This window comes from Tachyglossus aculeatus, chromosome 16 (genome assembly GCF_015852505.1).
Source record: "Tachyglossus aculeatus isolate mTacAcu1 chromosome 16, mTacAcu1.pri, whole genome shotgun sequence".
Taxonomy (NCBI): Eukaryota; Metazoa; Chordata; class Mammalia; order Monotremata; family Tachyglossidae; genus Tachyglossus; species Tachyglossus aculeatus.
The window spans coordinates 14,471,051-14,495,193 of NC_052081.1; the positions used below are offsets into that span (position 1 = coordinate 14,471,051).

At 41.2% G+C, this 24,143-nt stretch overlaps 1 protein-coding gene across 2 annotated transcripts in view; it reads right to left on the reverse strand.

Moving 5' to 3' along the window:
- TPR (translocated promoter region, nuclear basket protein) overlaps positions 1 to 24,143 on the reverse strand; it is a 55,757-nt gene that overhangs the window by 21,681 nt on the left and 9,933 nt on the right. For both annotated transcript variants that reach the window (XM_038757717.1, XM_038757716.1), the window contains exons 9-34: positions 23,401 to 23,488; positions 22,129 to 22,269; positions 21,227 to 21,318; positions 20,568 to 20,765; positions 19,775 to 19,882; positions 18,288 to 18,514; positions 17,466 to 17,629; positions 16,947 to 17,083; positions 16,717 to 16,865; positions 15,845 to 16,007; positions 14,434 to 14,568; positions 13,784 to 13,924; positions 12,872 to 13,037; positions 12,333 to 12,496; positions 11,654 to 11,806; positions 10,421 to 10,537; positions 9,020 to 9,223; positions 8,726 to 8,910; positions 8,132 to 8,279; positions 6,876 to 7,013; positions 6,421 to 6,552; positions 5,331 to 5,461; positions 4,148 to 4,358; positions 2,541 to 2,684; positions 1,424 to 1,622; positions 579 to 784 (exon numbers count right to left, since the gene is read on the reverse strand). In XM_038757717.1, the coding sequence (XP_038613645.1) occupies positions 579 to 784; positions 1,424 to 1,622; positions 2,541 to 2,684; positions 4,148 to 4,358; positions 5,331 to 5,461; positions 6,421 to 6,552; positions 6,876 to 7,013; positions 8,132 to 8,279; positions 8,726 to 8,910; positions 9,020 to 9,223; positions 10,421 to 10,537; positions 11,654 to 11,806; positions 12,333 to 12,496; positions 12,872 to 13,037; positions 13,784 to 13,924; positions 14,434 to 14,568; positions 15,845 to 16,007; positions 16,717 to 16,865; positions 16,947 to 17,083; positions 17,466 to 17,629; positions 18,288 to 18,514; positions 19,775 to 19,882; positions 20,568 to 20,765; positions 21,227 to 21,318; positions 22,129 to 22,269; positions 23,401 to 23,488 (4,041 nt within the window). The remainder of the gene's footprint in view (positions 1 to 578; positions 785 to 1,423; positions 1,623 to 2,540; positions 2,685 to 4,147; positions 4,359 to 5,330; positions 5,462 to 6,420; positions 6,553 to 6,875; positions 7,014 to 8,131; positions 8,280 to 8,725; positions 8,911 to 9,019; positions 9,224 to 10,420; positions 10,538 to 11,653; positions 11,807 to 12,332; positions 12,497 to 12,871; positions 13,038 to 13,783; positions 13,925 to 14,433; positions 14,569 to 15,844; positions 16,008 to 16,716; positions 16,866 to 16,946; positions 17,084 to 17,465; positions 17,630 to 18,287; positions 18,515 to 19,774; positions 19,883 to 20,567; positions 20,766 to 21,226; positions 21,319 to 22,128; positions 22,270 to 23,400; positions 23,489 to 24,143) is intronic.

Here is a 24,143-nt window from a genome sequence, read left to right on the forward strand (position 1 = left end):
ATGAGTCTAAAATTCCATGAAGTAACACCGGCATCAACATCCAGAGCTATGGCAAATGTTTTTCTTTCAATTCTAGAGCAGCCGGCTGCTCTAGAATTGTTTCCACAGAGTTACTCACTATCCCAGGTGGCCAAACTGCGGCTTACGGGCCACTTGCGATTCTCCTTCCCTTACTGGGTGGCTCCCTGGCCCACTGACTCGACGATTTTGCAGTGGTGGTGGGAGGTATCCCCCGCCCATCTCCGGCACGCACTATGCACCGGTCCCATCCCGTTTGAAAGAATGCTTTTGGATGTGTGGCCCTTGGCCGCATTATAATGATGATGAGTCTGGTACTTGATAAAATTTACAAATTGCTAAGTACTGTACTAAATGTTGGGGCTGATGAGAAAATCAGGCCAGACACAGGCCCTGTCCCACATGGGGCTACCGGTTTAACGCGGAGGGCTAACAGGTAGTGAATCCCCATTTTACAGATGAAAAACTGAGGCAGAGTTGGCCATGCCCCAGATTGCTTCGTCTCACCCCACCTTCCAAATGAATGCCGGTTTGTATCCAAGTTATTTCTATTTAATTACCTTACTTGTGGGCTCCTGAGGCTCATCTCGTTGTTCGTGGTGCCTCTCCTGCTGCTCTCTAAGCTCTCTTTCCAGGCGGCTTATGCGACTTTCATACTGTGATTTTAGAGCAGTCATACGTACATCCAACTCATCCTTCTGCTGATCCAAGGCACCATTCCTTTGTTTAAGCTCCTCATTTTCTTTAGTCAGTTGATCTTTTACACCTAAACAGAGTCAGAAGCTTAAGAGCATGTTTATAAATGAATTCATTCCTTTTGCTTAAAAATGGAAGATATCGAAAGGGCACTCAGCTCCTTAGTAAGAATGAGTTTTGCCGTGAAGTGCACTGAACTACTCGAGCGGGAAAAGTTTCCATACATCCTGCGTTAAATACCCCATCATTCTATATATATTTACCATCTCAATTGAATCATCTAAAAAGGGGCATATTTGATCATTTTCAATTCACTTACAGGACAATATTCAGAAACACCAATTAGGTATGTATCTAGTTGAATGGTTAATAGATGAACATGAAAAGAAATTATCCTAATTAAAATGTTAGTGACTTGCCCAAGGTCACATAGCAGGCAAGTGGAGGAGCCAGGAGTGGAACCCAGGTCCTCTGATGTCCAGGCCCGTGCTCTTTCCGCTAGATGACACTGTCTCTCAGTCCCAAATTTACAGGAGGAAAGATCATAAAGAGATAAGTGTTAAAACTACCTCGAATGTATATAATATTACGTTATAGATCATGATGCATTATAACTTAATGCATGTAAAGAAAATAGATATCACCCCAGTAAGCTCAAACCCTAAAATATGAAAGAAGAAAGAGCACCCCCACACATGCTTTGATTTACCTGCTATATGAGCAATTTTCTGCTTGGCAGCTACAAGGGCCTTTCTGGTCTTCTCTTCCTTTTCGGTTATCTGCTGCCGGAGCTGTTCCTCCAGTGCAGTTCTATCTTGCAGATCTTGATGAAGACGTGAAAGTTCAGACTGCAGCTGTGTTATCTGTTCTTGCAGGCCTTTAGCTTCACTCTCCTTTTCAGATAACGTCTACAACAAAGGCAATATTTTACTTTTCGACACAAGCCACGATAACAGACAATGAGGACAAGGAGTTTATCGGCATTTTAAAATGCCACCCAGCGTACTTAAAAGTGCACACGCTAAATTACGAGTTTAAGTAGAGGTGTTAAAAATGTCGATCTACAGAGACTGATCACATTACATTTTCACAAAGGTGTATTAAGCAAAAAAAAAGCTGATGTTTTGCATCTTTCAAGCTCGTTTTTAAACATCTTCCAATAGTTCTGTAGCAAGGGAGGAAAAGTGATTGATCGTAACAAGTTTTCCTTTCACTAGACTAAGGCTTGATAAATGACAAGCCCCAGTGGGAAGAGATGGTGGGAGAGGTGGCTAGAGTCCTACCCTGCCCCGTTGCACTGAATCAAAGAGCAGAGCTGCATCACACCTTCCAAATATTTGGCACTTCAGAAGGGGGTGACTTGGACTCTGAATCATCACGTTGAAATGAAAACTGCTCCTTTATACATAATGCATTACAGCTCATTTTTACTGTTGTCCTTGCTTTTGGGTTTCTTTGCTGTTTATTTTAATTATTTCTGGTGTGTGCCATCGCCAACTTCCACCTCCAACTGAGAATGTGATCCCCCTGTGCCCCAGAAACCATTTTCCAAATACCACTGTTGTGCAATTTACTGAAGGACCTACCCATAGTAGGCACTGTCATCAATAAAACTTAGTGATTGGGATACTTGTGCAAATCCTGACATTCACTTTGTAAATATTCAATTTCACAAAGTTGTGGTGAAGTAGACACTATTGCTATTTGATCACGAGTAAATATGTGACATAGTGCTGACTGTTATATGCTTTTAAGGGCAGATAAATGATAGAACTGGAAACAATCCCAACCCAATGATCTTACTACTACCTGGAAAATCCACCTACCTTCTGTAAATTCTCTGTTTGGCCCTCTAGCGATTTTGTTTTCATTTCAGCTTGGTTGAGGGTTTCTTTGAGCTCTTGCATTTCTTGAATGGAAGCTTGCTGTTCTTGCTGTTCTCCTGAAGACTGAGCTGAAGTCTCAGCTACCTAAAATAACACGACGACTGAGCATTTCCCCAAAGTTTTTGCGCCCAGGGTCCTGGGGTCTGTGGGTAATCTCTCTCCTCTTTCCTGAAAGTCCAGAACTAAAGCTTGATAACCCACACAGAAGGGCAGAGGAGCCAGAAGCTGAGAATTACACTTTGGAAATGAACCTGTCCAATCAATCAAGCAATCAATGGTATTTATTGAGTGCTTACTATTCATGCATTCATTCAATCGTATTTATTAAGCACTTACTGTGTGCAGAGCACTGTACTAAGCACTTGGGATGTACAAGTCAGCAACATATAGAGACGGTCCCTACCCACCAACGGGCTCACAGTCTAGAAGGGGGAAACAGACAACAAAACACATAGACAGGTGTCAAAATCATCAGTATGTGCAGAGCACCGTACTAAGTGCCTGGGAGAGTACAATACAAAGGAATTAACAGGCACACTCCCTGCCCTTAACAAACAGAGTCTAGAGGGGGACACAGATATTAATATGAATGAACAAGTACCTTATAATCGAGTTCTACGAGTTTGCAATCAACAACTGTGTCTGGAGCAGTGAACTGTCCAAAGACTATGTCCCCCAAATACTATTTAACATGGATTTTTTGATTATCGAATTTTTACTTTGTGTTGTTGTTTGGGTAACTCTCAAAAACTATGTGGGTCTGACTTCCACCAGTTAAAATGGAAGGGCTTATGAGCCAGACATGACATAAAATGTGTTTTGTTTGGTTTTTTTTTTTTTTGGGGGGGGGGGAGGTGGGGGTCTTTCCCTATTTAGCAATAAGCATTTTAAGTCCTTAATAAAAGTTAATAATAATGATTTTGACAAAGTAGGAAGAATATGCCTTTGGATTAAAAGGCTTTAAAACTAAGGGATAGGTACAATTCAGAGAAAATCGAGCATATCATTTAAAAGAATGGTGCTGATTCTTTGTTTCTACTTATAGGAAAATAATTAGATGATATGATTTTCTTTCCATTACAGAGTAAAAGACCTGACAATTCATATATACAACTCTATTTGAAAAATTTCACAAGGGCAGGGATACTGATTTTTACCTCTGTTGTACTTTTCCATGTGCTTGGTACCTAGGCATACTATTGACATTCATAAACAGGTAACCTTTCTGAATATGCTACTAAATTAGCAATGGTTTAATGAAGAAATAACCTTAAACCTCAGTTAACATAAGCAGAGAAAATGAGGAGCATTTTAAATTATTTCTGTTCATGAATTTTTGCTTATGCCAGTTCTTTACATGAGGCAGAGGCCTTTGAGGAAATAAGGCCATCAACAATGACCATTTAAATTTTTATTTCTTTACGTGAAAAAGGAATTAACTTTTTAAGTCTATGGATTTCAATTTGGTTGTATATAAAAGATTAAAACATTCAACTGTGCTGTTTAACTTTCTAAATATCGTTTTCTTTAAATCAAGTTAAGCATACCTTATCATGCTGCGCCTTAAGCTCTTCATATTGAGTCTTGTATCTGCGGCCGATTTTCTTGACTTGGGTAATAGTTTTGACTTTCTCTTGTATATCAGCTACTTTAGCATCTAAGTCCTTCTGAAGGGTTTCCTTTTCAGTTCGTATTTTACTTAGTTCTTCCCTTAAGTTTTGGATTAGGTTCTGGCTAGTGGTCAAAGATGCATTTGATCTAAATCAAAAGTGAAAAGAAGAGTGGGGAGAAGAGAGCGTGATTAACAAGCCCGAAACGAGAATTCCTTGAAAAGCTTCCCGCCACCCTGAGCCGTAGCTGTTTCCTCACCCGCAGTGGTCAGGCCACACAGTTACAGGGCTGCATTTCCTGTCACTTCACCTCAGAGTATTACCCAGCACAGCAGCTTGGCTGCCAATTATCCTTCATTTTACAACCCAGCCCCACCCCATTACCCAATGAAGCTCGTCAGAGGTGAACTAAACTATCATGCAAGTAAACTCAACAGTTCCAAATTCTCATTCGTGGTTCTGTTTTGCCAAATGGTACTGAATATAGCACATGCCAGTCTCATAACACTTTTCTCTGCCATCCCAAGAGGTTATTCTTAAAAGCATATGCATACAACTTAATACATTACCTTGCATCTAGGGTCTAAAAGGTATCTCTTTACTGCAACCTCTCCTTACTGTTCCTCTAGGGCAAAAATCATCTCTTCTATATGTTCCAAAGCACCCAATACAGTGCTCTGGATTAATCAACTAACCAATGGTATATCTGAAGTGCCTTCTGAATATACAAGCACTATACCGCAGAGGCACTCAAGTGCAGTTGATTTTAAAACACAAAAACTTAATTTAAAGGTTAACGTTTGTTAATGTGTAGTTTTTCTGAATAGCATGACTTTGGAGGTTCTGAGCCTCAGCAGAGAAAGCGTGCTTCTGGTGGACTAATTTTTGAATGCAGCTTTAACTTCTGATTATCATTTTTTGAAAAATGAAAAACCAGAAACAAGAAACCCTTTGTTATCCCACACTAAGGGAGGTGTGTTTAAATAGGTATGTTGTTCAGGGAAGTGGAAGGTCTGTGGATGTAAATCCCTTTTCCCATCACCAGTTCTACTGGAAATTTGGGATTTGCTATAAATTGGCTCACTTGGATACACAGGAGTCAGGAAATTTTAGAACATACCTTGCAATTTCAGCTTTAAGTCGGCCAGTTTCTTCTGTCAATTGTTGAATGCGCTTGGTGTTGACCTCCTTTTCTGAAAGCAGCTTGCGACATTCTTCAAGATCTGTATCTTTCTGCTGACTTACTAGATGCTAAAATAAGACAGATTTCTAGCCTGATTTTCACTGTTGTTAATCAACCCTCTCGCCTTCTACAAAAATAAGCACGCTCCAAAAGGTAGCAGAGACATCCTCGTCATTTCTAACTAGAATACCCAAATAACATTCTGATTAAACCAGGCCTGCCTATACCACATAAATTTAATTTTAAAAAGTCAGGCTGCAAAAATAGGCAGTAGAGGCCCAAGGTTGTTTGGTTCAGGAAAAAACAACAACTGCTTCCTGACCTGTTCGACTGGTTAGAACGAAGTCTTTTCGTTCTTATAAATATTAAGGCAATTAAACTTACTTCAATACATGTAAAAGTACCCTCCCAAAATCCAAATTGTTTTGGCATGTTTGGTGGTCTAATCTGGGTATCAGATATAAAGTATCTCTTTGGCTCTACTGTACTTAGATACAACCAAAAGGTGACATTACAGGTCTAGAAGCTTTTAACTTGTGCCATGGACCTGGACTGGAAGTTTGCTTGTATTACTGAGAGAAAAACCTGATGTTGGAAAAAGATGTCTTGCAATCACCACTAAAGACATTACCAAACTCAGATATTCAAAGATATGTTTTAAAAAAAACTGTGCCTTTCTTTCAAGTGTTAAACTAAACATAGAAGCAAACAAGTGTTAAGGTCATATGTTACCTCTGCATCACTCTGGGACAATTTAGCGAAAGGGGAGTGGTATATATAAATCCAGACAGAAGTATCATGAGGCTTTCTAGTACACATCATCAAGCAAAATGGAATAGGATTTTTAAATAAGCCATTGACCCCATTTGTGTAAAACACATTTACGAACATTACAACTCTTTGAGCGTAGGGACTGTGCCTTTTCTCGTTTGATGCAAATGGCCGATAGAGTACTGTGCCCAAAAGGACAAAGGCTGTGGCCGATGAACAGTAACACAGTTTAAGGAAGAAGGAAAATCACACCTACCTGAGTCCGCACTTTCCAGCGTTTGACATCCTCTTCTAGCAACTTCTTCTCTGCCTGCAGCATTCCACTTTTCTCACTCAGTTCGGCATTTGATTCTTGCAAGGGTAGGATATCTAGTTCTAGTTTTCGAACCTAAAAAGATAAAACGGATTTCTTCAATGGGTTCTCTTCAGATATTCTGACTGGATCTGATGACCAAAACGGGTGATCCTCCTGACGGTATGCCTTGGAGGATCAGGACTTCCATTCCCTTCTTGCTATATTCAGGTCACAGGGCTCTGCATTGGCACTTAGGCTGCAGAGGCAGAAAAGGTCAAGGAGAACTGCAGAGAGCGGGCAGGAGTATCCATCCAGTAGCTACTCCTGTCTGAAGGGAAGACCTAAACCACTAAGCCACCGGAATGGGCAGGGGGCGTGGAATGGCCAAGAGTAGACCGAGGCCACCCCCAACTAACCTTGGCTTGCATTTGTTGTAATTCTTGCTCCAGCCTCTCCTTCTCTTCTCTCAACATTTTATTGGTCTCGATAACTACATTCATGGTCTCCGTTTTCTTCATTAGTTCTTCATGCTGAGCCATTGTTTTTGCGGTTACCTAAAAGATTTTTTTTAATAAGTTAGAGATACTTTAATGGGAGTTCTGTTTGAATGCCCACAACCCACTCCTATAAGCATCCTGAAATGTGACAGTTCTTGTCTATTTTACAATGCATTGAAATGGATTTAATGCCTCTCAAGTTTAAATCCTGTTTCTTTGAGTTTTTTTTTACCTTATTCATTCCTTGACAGTACTTCAAAAGGGTAACTATATGTGGGGAAAAAAAAACTAGAGTCCAGCTTGGCTGGAGACTGGGACAAAAACTTTTACCCCCTTTCCATTTCTGGCATGGTTGGGCTCCTGTCTGGGGCATTTTCATATATAATAATAATGGCATTTATTAAGCGCTTACTATGTGCAAAGCACTGTTCTAAGCGCTGGGAAGGTTACAAGGTGATCAGGTTGTCCCATGGGGGGCTCACAGTCTTAATCCCCATTTTACAGATGAGGTAACTGAGGCCCAGAGAAGTTAAGCGACTTGCCCAAAGTCACACAGCTGGCAATTGGCGGGGCCGGAATTTGAACCCATGACCTCTGACTCCAAAGCCCATGTTCTTTTCCACTGAGCCATGCTGCTTCTCTGTAACTTCTCTTCTCTGTAACTTCTCTGTTACTTCTCTGTAACTGTTGACATATGAACTGTGAGCTCGTTGCTGGGTAGGGACCGTCTCTATATGTTGCAGACTTGTACTTCCCAAGTGCTTAGTACAGTGCTGTGCACACAGTAAGCACTCAATAAATACGATTGATTGAATGAATATGAACAGAAACCCATGTGCTACTGTATAGATAATAAATCCCAGGCACGTAGAGAATTAACAGTGCCCGCTGCACCCAAACACACATGGTTGCCTCTTTCCTGACCAGAGCCTACGAGTTTGTGCCTGGCCAAAAGGAAAATGTGGGGTAGTGAGCCAGATATAAACCACCCACTCATCAGGCTGGGGTGGCCGAATCGAAAAAATCTGGGTTATATACCAGTTTATTTTGAAACTGAGAAAATTCATAATTAGGAGAGCCTAGTTTGAAAGGAGGGATCTTTGAAGGTATGGTAAAATGAAAACAGATTCAAGAGGGGAAAAAAATCCCACTGACTAAAATATTAGCCTACATACCTGGACCTTCTCCCTCTCTGCAGTCAGACTATCTTGGAGTTCTTGAATCTCCCTTTCCAGGAGCTCCACTCGTTGCCGGTAACGTAAACTCTCCACCTGAGCTACCTCAAATCTGGTCTCTGCAATCTCCTTCTCTCGCCGGATGAACCTGAAATACAGAAATAACACATCTTAAAATAACAGCTACTGAAGTACTTACTCTCTGCAAGCTGTTTAATCATTCTGGTGATTTGAAAAGAATACACTTCTCTCAGGTGTCCTACCTGAATACCAAAAGGCAGAGTCCTGAACAAGCAGGCCTAGCCCACAGACCTATTTAGCCTAATAGAAAGCACACAGGGTAATTCTTCTCTCACTTCGAGACTCCTCAGGACCAGGTGGCCCCAGGACAGAGAACAGAGTTTCCTCTGGTAAAGTGCAGAAGCAACGATGAAACTGTGCTTACCTAGAATTCCGTGTGCGTACTGAGATTGATTTAAGGGTTAATAATACATGTGTCTGTCTGATGGCTACCCGTCCCTTTCCATCCCAGTCCTGTAGGAAATCAAGACGGGCTCAGCTGAAGAAAAAAATGACTTGAAGTACTTAATTTACCTGAGAATTTCTAGGATTTGCTCCTGAGACTTTCCTTCTTCATTGAGAGAAACATTTAGTGGACCCTGAACGCCTTCTTTGATAGAAGTCACCATCTTGTCACTTAATTTTTCAATCTGATCATGCAGCAGCCTGTTTTGTTTCTCTAAATCCTCGCAGCGAGACGCCTGCTTGGCAACTTCATCCTGTAAATCAAGAGTCTCGTAACAATGGGCCTCTCAATTCTCATTCCCAAAGTCTTTTAAAAAATACCCATTTACTTTGATGTAAAATTACCATTTCACGGGAGCATACCTTTGACATTCTTTCCCTTTCCTCCCAAGAGGCTTTACACTCCAGCAACTGTGCTTCCGCTTTCTGGGCTACTTCTTCCAACTGCTGTCGGACGGCGGAGTTCCTCCCGACCTGTTCTTTGGCAGCCTGTAAGGCCTCGACGTCAGCCGCATGGAGCATCAATTCCCGTTCGTACTTATTCTGAGCTTCTACAGCTATTTTAGCCTGCAAACCAAGTTCCAAAATTAGACAGGATTTGCCATAAGGAAACAACAGCTTTGCTCCACTAAAGGACTGGAGTACTGTACTTATCTGAGTATTGCTACTATGAACGTTGATTAGTTAGATAAACCACCCTCCTAATTCCTTAAAAAAGACAAGTTCCTAAGTAACTAAATACGACTGAGGGGAAAAAAGGGAGGCAGAAAAGGATGGCAAAGGAAAAGGATATTACTTCTTTCTCTTTCTGCATCCATATCTTATGCTCCATCCCAGTGGTGAGCTAAAGCAAGTAAGGACTATGAGATTGTCTCTCTCGATTCCTGTCCAGAGCACAAAAGCTGGGAAAGGAACTCTCTGAAAGGGGAAGAAAAGCTGGGAAAGGAACTCTCTGAAAGGGGAAGAAAAGAGGTTCTCTTCTTTCTTTTCTCCATTGCTCTCCATAGCCTGGCAAGGACTGCAGGTCCCAACTCAGTGCAGTTGGACAGGTGGACTGGCTAGGACTCCTCACCTGCTGAATGCCTAATGCAAGAGGGAGCAGAGGGGAAGGGTGGCAAATACAGTTACAATTCTTCTTTGTTCTGCTACTGCTGGAACTTGGAGCAGAACAGTCGATCCCTGGAGCAGCAAGAAGCAGCGTGGACTGGTGGATAGAGCACGTGTTTTGGAGACAGAGGACCTGGGTTTCGGCTCTGCCGTTTTCCTGCTGAGACCTCAGGCAAGTCACTTCTCTGAGTTCTAGTTTTCTCATCTATAAAATGGGATTAAATCTCTCTTCTCCCTCAGACTATTCAACTATGGGACACGGACGGTGTCTGGCCTGATTACCTTGTATTGACCCCAAACAGTCCCTGGCACACTGTAACTCTTAAATACTCCAATTATTATTATTATTTGACCCAGGCTGAGCCTATAACTTCCAGAGTTTTGGAGGACAGGAGCCCCAAATTCCCCTTGTCTGCTGACATCAGACAAGGGATGGTGCAAGTCCTAAAAAAAATCTAAACCACAAAGTCTAGTGACATTAAGGTACCACAACTTTCACTACCCCATGGCCTGCAACATTTTCTTCTTGGTCTCCAGAAAATCAGGGGATTTGCAAGGAAAAATTCTGTTCGTAGAATAATGGGTTGGATATTTTTGTTATCTATGTCTTTGAACTAGGCCTACTTAGGCGAACATTACTCATGCGGTGAAACTTACTTGTTCCTGACAGTCACGCCTGGCTTGCTGCTCATTACTTAAGGCTGTGCTTGCTCTCTGGAGAGCTTCCTGGACTTCATTTTGAACATTAGTGAGGCTCTTCTTTAACTCCGACAGCTAAACAGCAAATAAAACAAATACAGGGCTGAACTGAGTGTTCACTTCATAAGCAACTACTAAATTTAAATCTCAACAAAATTGCTTTGAACAGTCTCAGGGAGACTAAATTTAAGATGGAAATTCATTACAATCTGGCAAATAATGACCTCCAGCGATATTCCCCTCCAAAAAAAAAGGGCCCAAGAATCCCAACATTTCACTACAAGCACACTCCCTCAAATAAGCTGGTCAAATCTGTGGCCTTTGACTATCAGAATACTACCTGTTTGTAGCAATGCTTACCGTGGTAACTTAGCACTTCATTTCAACCTATAACACACTACCTTTGAAAATTCATTTGAAACATGATGAACAGGCATTGAGAACCTTTTAGAGAAAAAAATTGGGTGGTTCCTTCAATTGTTGTTCAGATAGCATGCCTAAGATATATTCATATCTTAGGCATATCTTCGTATTAGCTCTCTTCCTCCCTTCAAGGCCCTACTGAGAGCTCACCTCCTCCAGGAGGCCTTCCCAGACTGAGCCCCTTCCTTCCTCTCCTCCTCGTCCCCCTCTCCATCCTCCCCACCTTACCTTCTTCCCTTCCCCACAGCACCTGTATATATGTATATATGTTTGTACATATTTATTACTCTATTTATTCATTTATTTTATTTGTGCATATCTATTCTATTTACTTTATTTTGTTAGTATGTTTGGTTTTGTTCTCTGTCTCCCCCTTTTAGACTGTGAGCCCACTGTTGGGTAGAAACTGTCTCTATATGTTGCCAACTTGTGCTTCCCAAGCGCTTAGTACAGTGCACTGCACACAGTAAGCGCTCAATAAATACGATTGACTGATTGATTGATTGACTGATTGATTCATACACCTTGAAAGTAACCTGAATACATTCCTTGTAATTTTGGAAACTTCAGGCTCTAACTCTGGCAGATGACTATAATAAGGGCCAAAAAGAGATACCTCTCGTGTCTACCTATTACAGGAATATGATTGGAAATTCAGACAAGTCATGTCAAATTCAAGAGAGCAAAAAACAAAGATCTGAGGAAATCTGAAGTGTCTGATAATTGTCTAGAGAAAGGGAAATTAAATCAATCTTAAGTGCACTTTACCTGTTGCTCCATGCTCTCGACAGCTTTCCGCTTATCATCTTGAAGTTCTTGTTTTTCCTTTTCAGCTTCCATCAGCTTCTTTTCTAGCTGTGCCTGATACTCAGCAGAATCCTTTAAACGGGCTTCAATATTCTTACGGACCTCTTCTGTCACCTTCATCACCATCCAAAAAGGGCAAAGACCAAAAGGAGAAACTGTGTCTTAGTTGGTAAAATTAATACATTGCAGAGTACACAGTATTACATTACTATTTTGGTTAAGATTCTCTGACTGTTTCAATACTATTTCAACACTGAGATGAATTTTCTCAAATTTAAACACAAAATTAAACTAACGAGGAAACACTGCAGGTAAGGCTGTATACATTACAAATGTTCTTATTCACTTTTATGACTCTAGAGACCACATTTCAAAAGGCAAAATCAATATTCAAATAGGCAGCAAATCATCCACTCTTCTTAAAAAGGCAAGGGTCCTGGACCAAACTATGAGGCATCAACATTACAGGCGACCAAATAAATGAAAAGGTCCAAACAGGAGTCAAATAGAATATTTACCCACATTTTCTAAGAAGCTTATATGGGAAGCGACTCAAGCAACAACTAAACCTATTACTAAACAGAGGGTCTAGCCAGTGTCGACATATTTAAAAGGTTATTGATCTTCCAATCATTCCTACCTGTTTTTCCTTATTAAGGGATTCCTCCAGACTCAGAACCATAGCTCGATACTGTTCCACGTTACTAGTGGTTGTCTTGAGTCTCTCCTTCAAGTCGTTAACCAGTTCTTCAGCTTGTCTAAGTTGGCTTCTAAGATCATCTATATCTTCACTGGTAGCCTTCCCTAAAAGTCAAAATTCTCACAATTAAATGCAAACATAAGCTCTTTCTATGTACAATCTCTTATAACAGCAGCATTTTAAGACGCTTGAATAAATGTCTTCAATAAGACTTTTTTTATGGCATTAATTAAGCACAGTACTCAGAGCTGGGGTAGACACAAGGTAGTCAAGTTGGAAGAATCAGGATATGTAAGAAATACACAAAACCTAACTAGTTGCCCTACTCAGACACCATCTATGAGAAGTAAATGGATGAGATGATAAATTCATTTCTTTTTTAGTTTTGCAGGATCCGCAAGGAAATTTTAAACATCATGACTTTGTCACATGAACCAATACAGCTTGATTAAAACAAACATATACATTCACATTTTTACCTTTTCCAGTTCTCTGGGCTGACTGGGCAGCAAGCTGAGCTTCGATATTATGAAGCTGCTGTTTCAATGTAGTAATTTCTTTTTGTGAATTTTTTAATAGCTCTTTTGTATTTGAATGGAGGCTCATTTCCGTCTCGAGCTGTCTCTTTGTGTCTAAAAGATGAACCTATGAAGGCAAGGCAGACAAATTATGTTAGGGGTAGTTAATCTAAAGAGCTTCTCAATAATAGTCTTGAAAATAACCGCACTTGAAAAGAATGGAATCACAATGTTCAGAAGTGATAATGCCTCAAGAAAGTAAAATTTCAAATAAAAATATTATATTCCAGCTGAAATTTCAGAATGAAAGACTAAGGCAAAGTCTTGTGACTTGGATACTAAAGATTTAGCTAGTCATAATACAGCTACACCAAACTCTTCCACCTTCAGAACCTTATTAAGGTCACATCTCCAGATGGCCTTCCCCAATTAAGCCCTCTTTTACCCAACTCCCTCTCCCTTCTGGGTAACTGTACTCTTTGCATCAGTTCCTCTTTGGGTAATTGACAGTCACCCATCCTCAGCCCCACAGCACTTATGTTTGGAACTGTAATATATTTATTTATAAGAATGTCTCCCCCTCTAGACTGTATGCTCATTGTGGGCAGCAAATGTGTCAAACCAACTCTGCACACAGTAGGCACTCAAATACCATTGACGGATTGATTCTTAAAGGAGACTCAACTTTCCCTCATCATGGCTACTTGAGCTGTTGACCATCGTGACCTCTTTCAATGTCACCATTAGGCTGACTCACCAACAACGTAGGCCTCAAATGAAAAGAACTAAGGGATCTGGGCCTAGAGCACTGTTGGAAAATTTTCCCTAATAATATGGACTATAACAACTTGCGCAGAGATACTTAATACTTACCTCTTGATTCCTGGTAAGAGTATGTCTTTGCTCAACTTCACTTTCCAACTTTTTCTTTAACTGGGAGATCTCCCGCTCGAGCTTATCAATCTGGTTATTATACCTCTGCTTGCTTTCCGTCTCCGCTCTCTCCAGGATTCCCTAAGACAAAGAAAAGATTGGCTACACTTTATCTCTTGCCCATGATACTCTTTATAACATAATAACTGTACCTGAAAAGAATGGAACAATGCTCAGTGTTCAGAAAACTGAAATTGCCTCAAAAAAGTAAAATCTCAAATAAAAATATTACACTCTAGTTGGCCTCAGAGCAAAAGTCAAAAGACTAATTTTTAAATTCAGGGTTGGGAATAAGATAGCAGGGCTTGATGAAACATGTTCACTCTCAAATTAAGGATGAGAATACTGGAACTGCCGAGTGATAGACAGCCATCGTTAAAAAATTATATTTTGGTCAGAACAAAATTTCTAAAATGTGACTTTCAAGCAACACATTGAGTATTTTAACCTTAAAATATCATCCTGAAGCTGACAAATAGTGACACAGGCAAGAATGATGAAGATTACCATTTCACAAGTCTTCCAGTGAGTTGAATTAAGAACCTTCAGTGAAATACACCTAATCATTTTAGTATACGTTTCATGATTACCTGAATTGTTTGCAGATTAGTAAGTAGTAGATTTTGTCCCCTTTGTTCTGCTAATAAAGACTCTCGCTGCTGAGACAGACGGACTTCTGATAATTTCAACATTTCCTTTTCTTTCTTCAAGCTTTCCGTTCTCACCTTGAGGCAGAAAGCATTTATAACAAATCTTTAAACAATTGCTGAAGACTGTTTGGATAATGCATTTAGTGCACAGCACTGCTCTAGTTTCTGAACGCATTACGAACAAATTATCTCTGCCCTCAAAGCACAAATTCTAATAAAAATATTTCTCCCTTAGTACACAGATGTAACTAATGACTTTAATATACACTCTGATTAGTTACGCTAAGTGGACAATCTAGGACAGAATATTTAAACCATCCATCAATCCCTGTCGAGAGCTAGACTGACCTGGAAAAATGAGGCAAAGGTGGAAGATATGACAAATATGGAAGGGAGGAAGACTGTTTCTCCAGTTTAAATTAATCAATCGATGGTATTCCAGTGCTTGGGAGAGTACAATATAAAAACAATTGCTAGATACAATCCCTGCCCATAAGGAGCTTACAGTTTATCGGGGGAGGACTACTAAAATCAGTTACACTAGGTGCAGACCAATGTTCCTGTGGCTACCACATGTGGGATGGGGCCTTGAGCATTCATTCATTCGATCGTATCTGAGGCTTACCATATGCAAAGCACTGTATCAAGCACTTGGGAGAGTACAACAGAACAATAAACAGACTCACTCCCTGCCCACAACAGCCTCCCCATAAGGCTCAGAGGAATTACTGCTGAGAAGTGGCAGGAGGCAGCCTACGAGGAGGAAGAGCTATGTTATTCATGAAATAAATGCTTCTCCATGGCCACCTCTACCAGGCAGCAACATGGGCTTTTGGGAAAGCCAAATATACTCTGCTTGGCCAGCTGGGAATTGTGACTACGAAAAATCTATAGACTCGGGCCATAAAGGCCAAGCTCCTTGGGTCCTCTGCTTTCCACTTGGAAGACTTTCATTCATTCACTTGCATTTATTCAGCCCGTACTGTGTGCAGAGCACTCTATTAAGCACTTGGGGAAGTACAATATAACAGACACATTCCCTGACCACAACGAGCTTACAGTCTTCAAAACCTTGTACTCTGCCATCTGTCCCCAACGAGAGGAGTCACCGGAGGATGGGCTACATTAGTCTTGGAGCCTCCTCATCGCATCCAGTCTGTTGGGCAGCTTGAAGCCCCGTCCCCTGTGGGATCGGGGAATGGCTAGCTAGAGCCAGGCCACAGAGGTCCTGGAGCTGTGGACCCAAGGGTGGAGGTGGGGGGAAAGGGGTGGCCACTGAAACTGTATTCCCAGGGAGGGGTAGTAGCCAACTCGGTGGAAGGGGAGTTCTCCCCTTATTCCCCTTACTTACCTCTGCTACAGCTAACTTTTCATTTGCTCCTCTCAAGTCTTGCGTCATCGAATTGATGATCTGTTCCTGTTTTTGAGTTGTCGCGGTAAGCTTCTGGTTCCTCTCTTGTAAGGACGTTATTTCCCGACGATAGCCCTCAACATTGTCCTGAAGCATTTCATAACTTCATGAAAAGCATTAGAGAAACCATTATAAGTACAATCAAATCGAGCCCTCAAAGGTATCATTCCCCTTCCCATTTGATTCTTACATTCCTCCCTTTTTCAATACAGCACGCTAAAATTACCGATATTCTCATTTTCTGATTTGATTCCAATAGGTGATAAGAAAAACGCCAGTGATTTAGGGAACATTTATGCAAAAATGCATCTCTGGCATACTGAAAAAGGACGCTTTTGCATTCCAACTAAAATACGCTTCAGGGCAAATACTAACTAGTCTAAAGATCTCATGAAAAAATGGGATAATTGTGAGGGCAGTAGCAGGTGCAGAAAGCTGTCCCAGAATAAAAAGGAGGAGGGCTGGGGGCACTGAAAGAAACGTGATCATGGGAGCTTGGCTCTGGCCTGTCTCCTCCAGGATTTCAGGGCCAGTTAGCTCCCATGCTCCCCGTCTCTGTTTCCTGAAACTCTCCCAGCCAGCCCCTTCTCTGCTCTTTCTACTGCTCCTCAGGGGGAGTGGAAAGGGCCAGGTTAATTTTCCATGTTTCCGGACAACCACCACCTTTGCTGTGTTAATACGATAGATTAAATCATGCATTACACCTACCCCAGACTAATGATTTATATTTCCATGGCATTTGAACAAAATACGAAATTCAAAACAATTCACCTTCTCCAGCATAGCATCTTACATAATAAATATCCACTTACCGCTTAGAAGCAAAATCAAGCTGTGTGGATATTTTGGTGTTCTGAGACCGCAAATCTGTAACTTGTTCTTGAAGTTTCTCATGTTGTTCATTTTGTATTTTGTCGTTTTCTGCCTTTTCTTTCTTGTAGTTCTCAAACATTTCCTGCAGCTAAGTATTTGAAACATGGTTTAACTTATTGTTATTTTTCCTATATTCACTTGACCACCAAGAATAAAGGTGCACCTATACCTGTTTGAGTGCAGCCTTTGCTTCCACGGCCTCCGCTGACTCGTTCAGAGACCCTGGAGCTGGAGTTGAGATGGCCTGAGGCACTCCTGAAGAACGTCTGGGCGTCGATGTCAAAGAAATCTCCTCCAAACTTGAAGCTTCATAAAAGAGAATCAGGATACGGTTATACTGATTATCATTACACATAAAAGGGTTTTAATCCCTTAACAGGGTATCTTGCATTTAATAAAATGTGGCTGTATGTTTCCTCACAATATAGAATAGAAAGTAAATAAAATAGCCACTCGTGTGATTGTTATGTTTGCCTCCCACACTTTAGGGATAGAAGACAAGACCATAGCGGTGCGAAAAACTACACTGAACAATTTAGAGGAGAATGGGTTTTTAACAACAGTACGCGACTTTTTCAGAAGTGAAACTACACTGCCGTAAGTGTGGAAGTCCCTTCTTCGGCATCCCATTCCCTAATCTACATCCAGAAACACGCAGTTAGGGAATTCTTCGAAACAAGAGACCTACCTTGTAGTGGAATGACAACTCCTGTCGTCTGGGACAATAATATCCGGTACATATCACGCTGGCGGACTATCGAATCCACAAGCTGCATCTGATGATGCCTTGACTCACGCAACTGTTCCAATTCAGTTAACGAACTCTCCAGTTGAACTTGTAGTTCGGTAATCCTGTGTTTAGAGAAATTAGTTTGCTTCACTGAATGAAGGGTCAGGTGAATTTATGCTACGCATAGGCCGGCCATCAACTGCACACCTCCTTGTTCTCTATCTTCTCTTCCCTCAGCCACACTCCAGATTTAGAAGAAGGGCAGGCCATTTATGAACTATCTTTGATCTCCCTAGCAGATGAAATGCAGAACACTTACACAGTCATGGAAATACCAGGCTGCCCATCTGCAAAGAGTGTGAATAGTAAGACTGTCTATTTCTGGCTCCTTTTCAATAGGAAACGCTTGTTGACCAATTTCTAAGTTTTCCAGGGCTGGAAGAAGGATGGCTTCTTAAATAACTCTTTCCAACTGTAAGGAACTTATTGAGGGAGGGAATTTCCACTAACCCTCACCCCTGTTAGAACGCCATCACAACAAAGCTCACAAGTATCTAAGGCTCACAACTGAAAACTGTTTAACTGTACAGAAACATGTCTTTTCTCCTTCCACTGGAATCTCCTGGGCACACCATTGCCTGGAAAAGTCAGGTGCGTGCACTCTTTTCTAAAAAGTTTCCACCTATTCTGGTACACTCAGAAGAGCAAAGGGATATTTATCAGTCAAGGAAAGGAAAGAGACTTCTGAGGATAAAGGCATCAACTCAAAAGAATTCTTACTTTGAGGAAGTCGTTTCTTGTTCTTCTCTTTCTCTAGTCTCCCCTAATTCTCGAAGTGCCACCAAAAGGCGTTGATTCTGTTGCTGAAGTTCTTCAATATTTCTGTAGGAAACTAGATACTGTGATATTACTTCAGATGAACTGCTGATATCAGCAGAGCTCACTTCTTCATCTCGAATTACATGATTGCCTCTTGCTTCTTCAAGCTCCATTAAGAGCACTCTTATCTGTGAGAATTTCCAATTGAATTCATCATTAATACATTTCCTTTTGAGAACTGGTTTTTAAAACAAATGTCATTGGGTACAGAGTTGTTGCAAAATGAGCATTCTGGAAGAACAGCCCTTCTGTTTAATGCCTTCTGCCCTGCTAGATGGCAAGTTCCTTAAGGGCAGGGATAGAGCCTAGCAACTCTATCTGATACTGTACATTCCCAAGTGCTCAGTCCACGATTCTGCAAATAGTAAGCACTCATTAAATAACACTGACTAGTATGCAATTCAAAAGAATCTTTTATTAGCTGGCCTGCTGGAGGAATGGGGAACGCTGGTTAATTAAGATGCAGGATTAGCCTAGAGAAGTACTGCTAGAAGAATTACTACAAGCCTTTGTATAGTTACATAAAGAGCCGCATTAGGATTAAAGTCCCAAAAGAAAGGGCAGCAAGGTATCGACGACAGTGGGAAATACAGGCATCGTGGAGATGCTTACGTATTAGTTGATGCTGGCCATGCTTAAATCCAGGTATTTGGAGCTGGCCAAGGTAACCCCTGAAAGCCATCAACCTCTTTTTGCTCATCAGGACAGCAAGCAGAGAGGTACTCTGCTATCCCCCAAGTAGTAGAGCTTGTGGGAAAGGCTCTTGAGGACTTGCAAACCTGCGCACAGCTTGACTTGATCAAAACCTTCCCCATGGGGTGCAGAGGTTGATGAGGTGGCAGGGGAAGAAACATGCCCATCAGTGGCTTAATGGAAAAAACACGAGACTGGGAATCAGAGGACTTAGATTCTAAACTCGGCTCAGTCCCTTCACTTCTGTGTGAACAGGGGCAAGTCACTTGCCTTCTCTGTGCCTCAAGTGTAAAATGGGGATTCAATACCTGTTCTTACCCCCTACGTAAACTGTGAGACCCGTATGTGACGGGGCGGTTGTCAACCCATCTTGTATCTACCCCAGCGCATGACACATAGTATATGCTTCACAAGTACAATCATTATCACTGTTATCATTATTGTTATTAATAGAGAAGGAAAGAGACCCAAACAACATGACAACTGTAAACTCCCCTTGCTGGGTAGAGGGAACACCTTTTAGGGTTTTTTTTTTTAAATGGTATTTGTTAAGTGCTTACTATGTGCGAAGCACTGTTCTAAGCACTGGAGTTGATCTTTTACTCCAAGACATGAAAAATCTCGGCTAATAAAGCGGTACATGGCAGAGCTTTTACTGTAATAGGAAAAAAAGTTCAAAATAATGATTTTCTAACCTGTTGGGAAAGATCTTTTACTTGCACTCCCATCCTCTGATTGTCTCTTTCAAGCACAGCTGACTGTTTGTTGGCTTTATCAGTATCTTCTTGCAAACGTTGAATTTCCTATACAAAAACATTGTTTATAAACTTCCAGAAAGTTCAACAGTGTCTTCAAGCCCCCTCTTTTGCCCCACAATCTTTTTGTGAATGTTAAACCCCAGAATTGGCTATATCAGCAGCAGCCAAGCCTCACGAACTGAAGAGTGGTAAACCAAAAGCCTAATAAGGCCAAGGGCCACAAAGAAAATTTCTTTATCCTTGGCATGGCGAGTGGATGTTGTGGGAATGGGTATGGGGGAGGAAACGGTGAGCAGTGGCAGTGAGTGTGGCAGTTGGGGGAGGAGGGGTGTGGGTGAAAAGGACAGGATTCCCATATTCCCCTTCAATCAACTTGGAAGGAGCCACCCTGGTCGAAAAGCCTGGACTGGCGGACCACCGCAAGGCACTGCAGACTCCTGTTGTCATGGAGAAATCACATAATTGTGAGCCGCACGGCAAGTGAAGAACAGTGAAAGAGAGCCACATGTCGCTCAGATGTCACAGTCTGGCTACTTCTAGACTCTAAGGCAGTTGCCAAAACCTTAGCAAGTAGGCTCGGTTTGGCACTTATAGCTATCCTGTAGGTTTGAAGAGAGTACCGTTAGCGAGATTTTTAACCAAGTGTGTGGGTGTTGTTGAAGGGACACGTTATATCGCTACTAGACAAGCGGGCTTCCCATAATCCTCCACCGTGCAAAAAGAGACCAACCTTCATAGCTTGCTCAAGCTTAGCAGATAAACTTGCCACAGCCTTTTGGGCACGTTCATACTCCTCACGCTGGCGTTTCAAAATCGGGGCTTTGGCTTCTACTTCTTTAACGATTTCATCTAAATATTTATTAATTCGTTTGTTCTCTAGTTTCTCCAGCAGCAGCTGATCCTGGGTTTCTACATAGGCATTATATAACTGTGAGAAAATGGATTTTTCAGTTAGAGGTGTGATAATATTGGGGACTGCAGTATTTGTTCATTGTCATTTACAATATAATCAGTTATTATTTTTGGTATTTACATTACACCACAAACCCCAGTTCTGCAATACTACAAGGGCTTTATCTATGCCAAACCTCACATTACTCACCCATCCTGAAGCATGTGAACATACAACTTTTTCAATAACGCAGTATAAAATTATGCCATCACAAAAACACTTTCTAATTCTCTATGGTCTTGCCAAGATGTCGGGACGGAGTATATATATTAAACTAAATGGCCTGCAGTAAGAAACTAGGAACCGAGAACGTGGATTTTCCTTGGGTCTTCCAACTACTTAACACTTCATTTAAGCAGGGATAGTCTGATAAATGTTTGCAGAGAGTAGGTGTCCCAGAAGTAGCTATTTCAACCCTTTAATGAAAAAATTCTTACCTCAGTGAGCTTCATTCCCGGTTTAACGATTTTAGCCACAGCTGCTGCAGTAGGAGACATGGCTGAAAGCTCTTCTTCGGAAAGGATCGCACCTGTTAGATTGAACGCAGGTGATAAGCTATCAGGCTTTGTGTTCATGAAAAGAAAAACCTTCAATTTTTTAAGAAGGAAAAATGTGGGTGATACTTAGGTGTGGATAAAATGTATAAAGGGTACTGAATTGTTCATGTGGTTTCTGCAACAAGAACGTCTGACAAAAATAATTAGTTATCATGACAACAACTATGTAATTATTAAGTGTGTACTATGTGCTAAACTCTATGGTAGAAACAAGATAATCAGATCTGACGGACTCCCTGTCCCACAAGGGGCTCTCAGACCTGATTTCGCGGATGAGAAAACCGAGGCACAGAAAGTTAAGTGACTCAGTCAAAGTGACAGAGAAGGGAAGAGGCAGAGTTGGGAATAGATCTCAGGTCTCCTGACTCCCAGGGTCACGCTCTCTTCATTAGACCGTGCCGCCCCCAGCCACACTGTAATACTTCAAACTGTTTTGGAAATTCCAGGATGATTCACTTCCATGTAGCCCCATGCAGCACTCAAATGTGCAAAGAGTGATGCCATTCCCTCAATTCAATAGAATTTTGCAGAGATATTAAACTATCAAAACCCAACAATAATCTTTGGCTAGTTTTTCACGAAGGTGCCACAACAGACTTCAGAGTCACCCATTCATTTGTTCAACATAATTTACAGGTAGTGTCCAACAAGAGCCCCAAATCAATCAAAAAATTTATTAATTGAGAACTCCCTAGGTACAGAGATCTGTACGGAGCATTTAGGAGAGAACAATACAATCAGTGCCCCAGCTAAAACAAACAATTTGCAAATGTTAGTCATACCTTTACGTTTTGTAGCAGAAAGCAAGTCATTAGCATTCTCTAGCTCTTTCTCTAACTTGACAGTTTTCTCTCGCATTTCCTTTTCCATTTCCATTTTAGATTCTTCTACTTCCATCAAATGATCCTGGGTTGCTTTATTAGCTAAATAGGCACATCACACAAAACATGGGTTATTTTCAAGAGTAGGAGGATTAGACCCTAAACATTTTAAAATTAAGTTCTTACGTACTGGTTCCTTGCAGCTTTGCCAACAACCCTATTTAGGCCGATCCTGGAAATGTCTCTGAAGCCAAGCCAGGTTTTGAGCCTGGATTAGCAAATCTTGGCCACATTCATCGAACTGCCATGATTGTAAAATCAGTCACTCCATCATATTTATTGAGTGCTTACTGTGTGCAGAGCAGTGTACTAAGTGCTTGGGCGAGTACAAATACATTTCTGCTTGAATGGTGCTATCGAGTTAGGGAACATTAGGGAAAAGAGCAAGCCTGTTAGGAAATTACACGCCACAGCATCGAATAGTATGAAACAGAAATGGGCACGTATAGAGCATTGGACACGATGAGCTCTCTCTCTCTCTCTCTCTCTCTCAACTCTTCCCTTGATTTCAAATATGAGCCTCATCATGAAATATTATAGCATCCTCTTCTGAAAAATGCTCATTCTTCGCAGGAGAATCGAAAACAAAATTAGAATGAAGTACTAAAACTGGTAACTCACTCACTTGTCCCTATAAGACTGCTAGAAAACATCGTATTTTTTCTGATTCACTCTACAACCCACTAACAGCAGGTTACGTAAACACTACAAATCAAAGTTAGCTTAATTACCAAGTTCAGAACGTTAAATTCACAGGAAAACAAAGACTTAAGGAGTAATCCAAACATCTTAAATTTACACCGCTTTTCTGCTAAAACAGCTGAAGCACTTACAAAATTTTGTTTATTCCTCCCGATTGGCCTAGTTCTCCAATTCTTTCAAATGTTTTAAAACAAACAAAAACCCAACAACAACTACCAAAAGCTTTTTAACAGCCAAGTGAAATAGGGAACGGGCATACATTATCCTTGCTTTACAGAGGCAGAATGTGCAAAATTAACCAATAACGGAACTAAAATAAGGGCACAGTCCCCAGAATCATGTTCTTCCAAGGTCTGACATACTGCCTCAACTATCAAGCAACATCACTAAACAATTCCAGTTCATTTGTAACAAACCACCAAGACAGAGAAATCCGATGTGTGTTTCCCTGTGACTAGAAGCTGTTTTTACCTTCTCCAGCATCTTTCAGAAGCCTGTGAAGCTCATCTACCGCTCGTGTCAGCTCATTGCTCTTTGACTCTGAATCATCAGCAGCACTCTAAAAGTAATAGCGAACTTGTTTACCAAGAACAAATGCAAGGACACGGGGCACAGCATCATAATTTGTAATTCACAGTAATACTGCGTATTATCCAAACTGAAAAGTAAACACACGTCCAAGGAACGTAGTATTGGCCCTGTGGACAGAGCTCAAGCCCAGGGTTCAGAAGGAACTGGATTCTAATCCCGGCTCCACAACTTGTCTGTTGCGTGACCTTGGGCAAGGCACTTCACTTTGCTGTGCCTCAGTTACCTCATTTGTAAAATGGGTAATACGACTGTGAGCCCCATGTGACATGGACTGCATCCAACCTGATTAATTTGTATCTATTCCAGGGCTTAGTACAGTGCCTGGCACGTAGTGCTTAAATACCAAAAAACCCCTCAGCATAATCTCGCAAGCCTGAAGCTGGGCTATTGTTCTACGTTTAAATGTTCCTTAAACGAAAATGGAAAAGAACTGGGTTCTGGCTCATGATAAACATGTGATCATACAAATGCACTCAAAAATAAATAATTTAAAAAAAACCATCCATGGAGGCTTAGAACGTACTAAGCCGTACAGTTTTACGTCAAGCTCAACTTTTCTGGGCAAGATACCCAACAAATACGCTGGGAACAATTCTCAGGTAATTCAAAATCAACTGCTAATT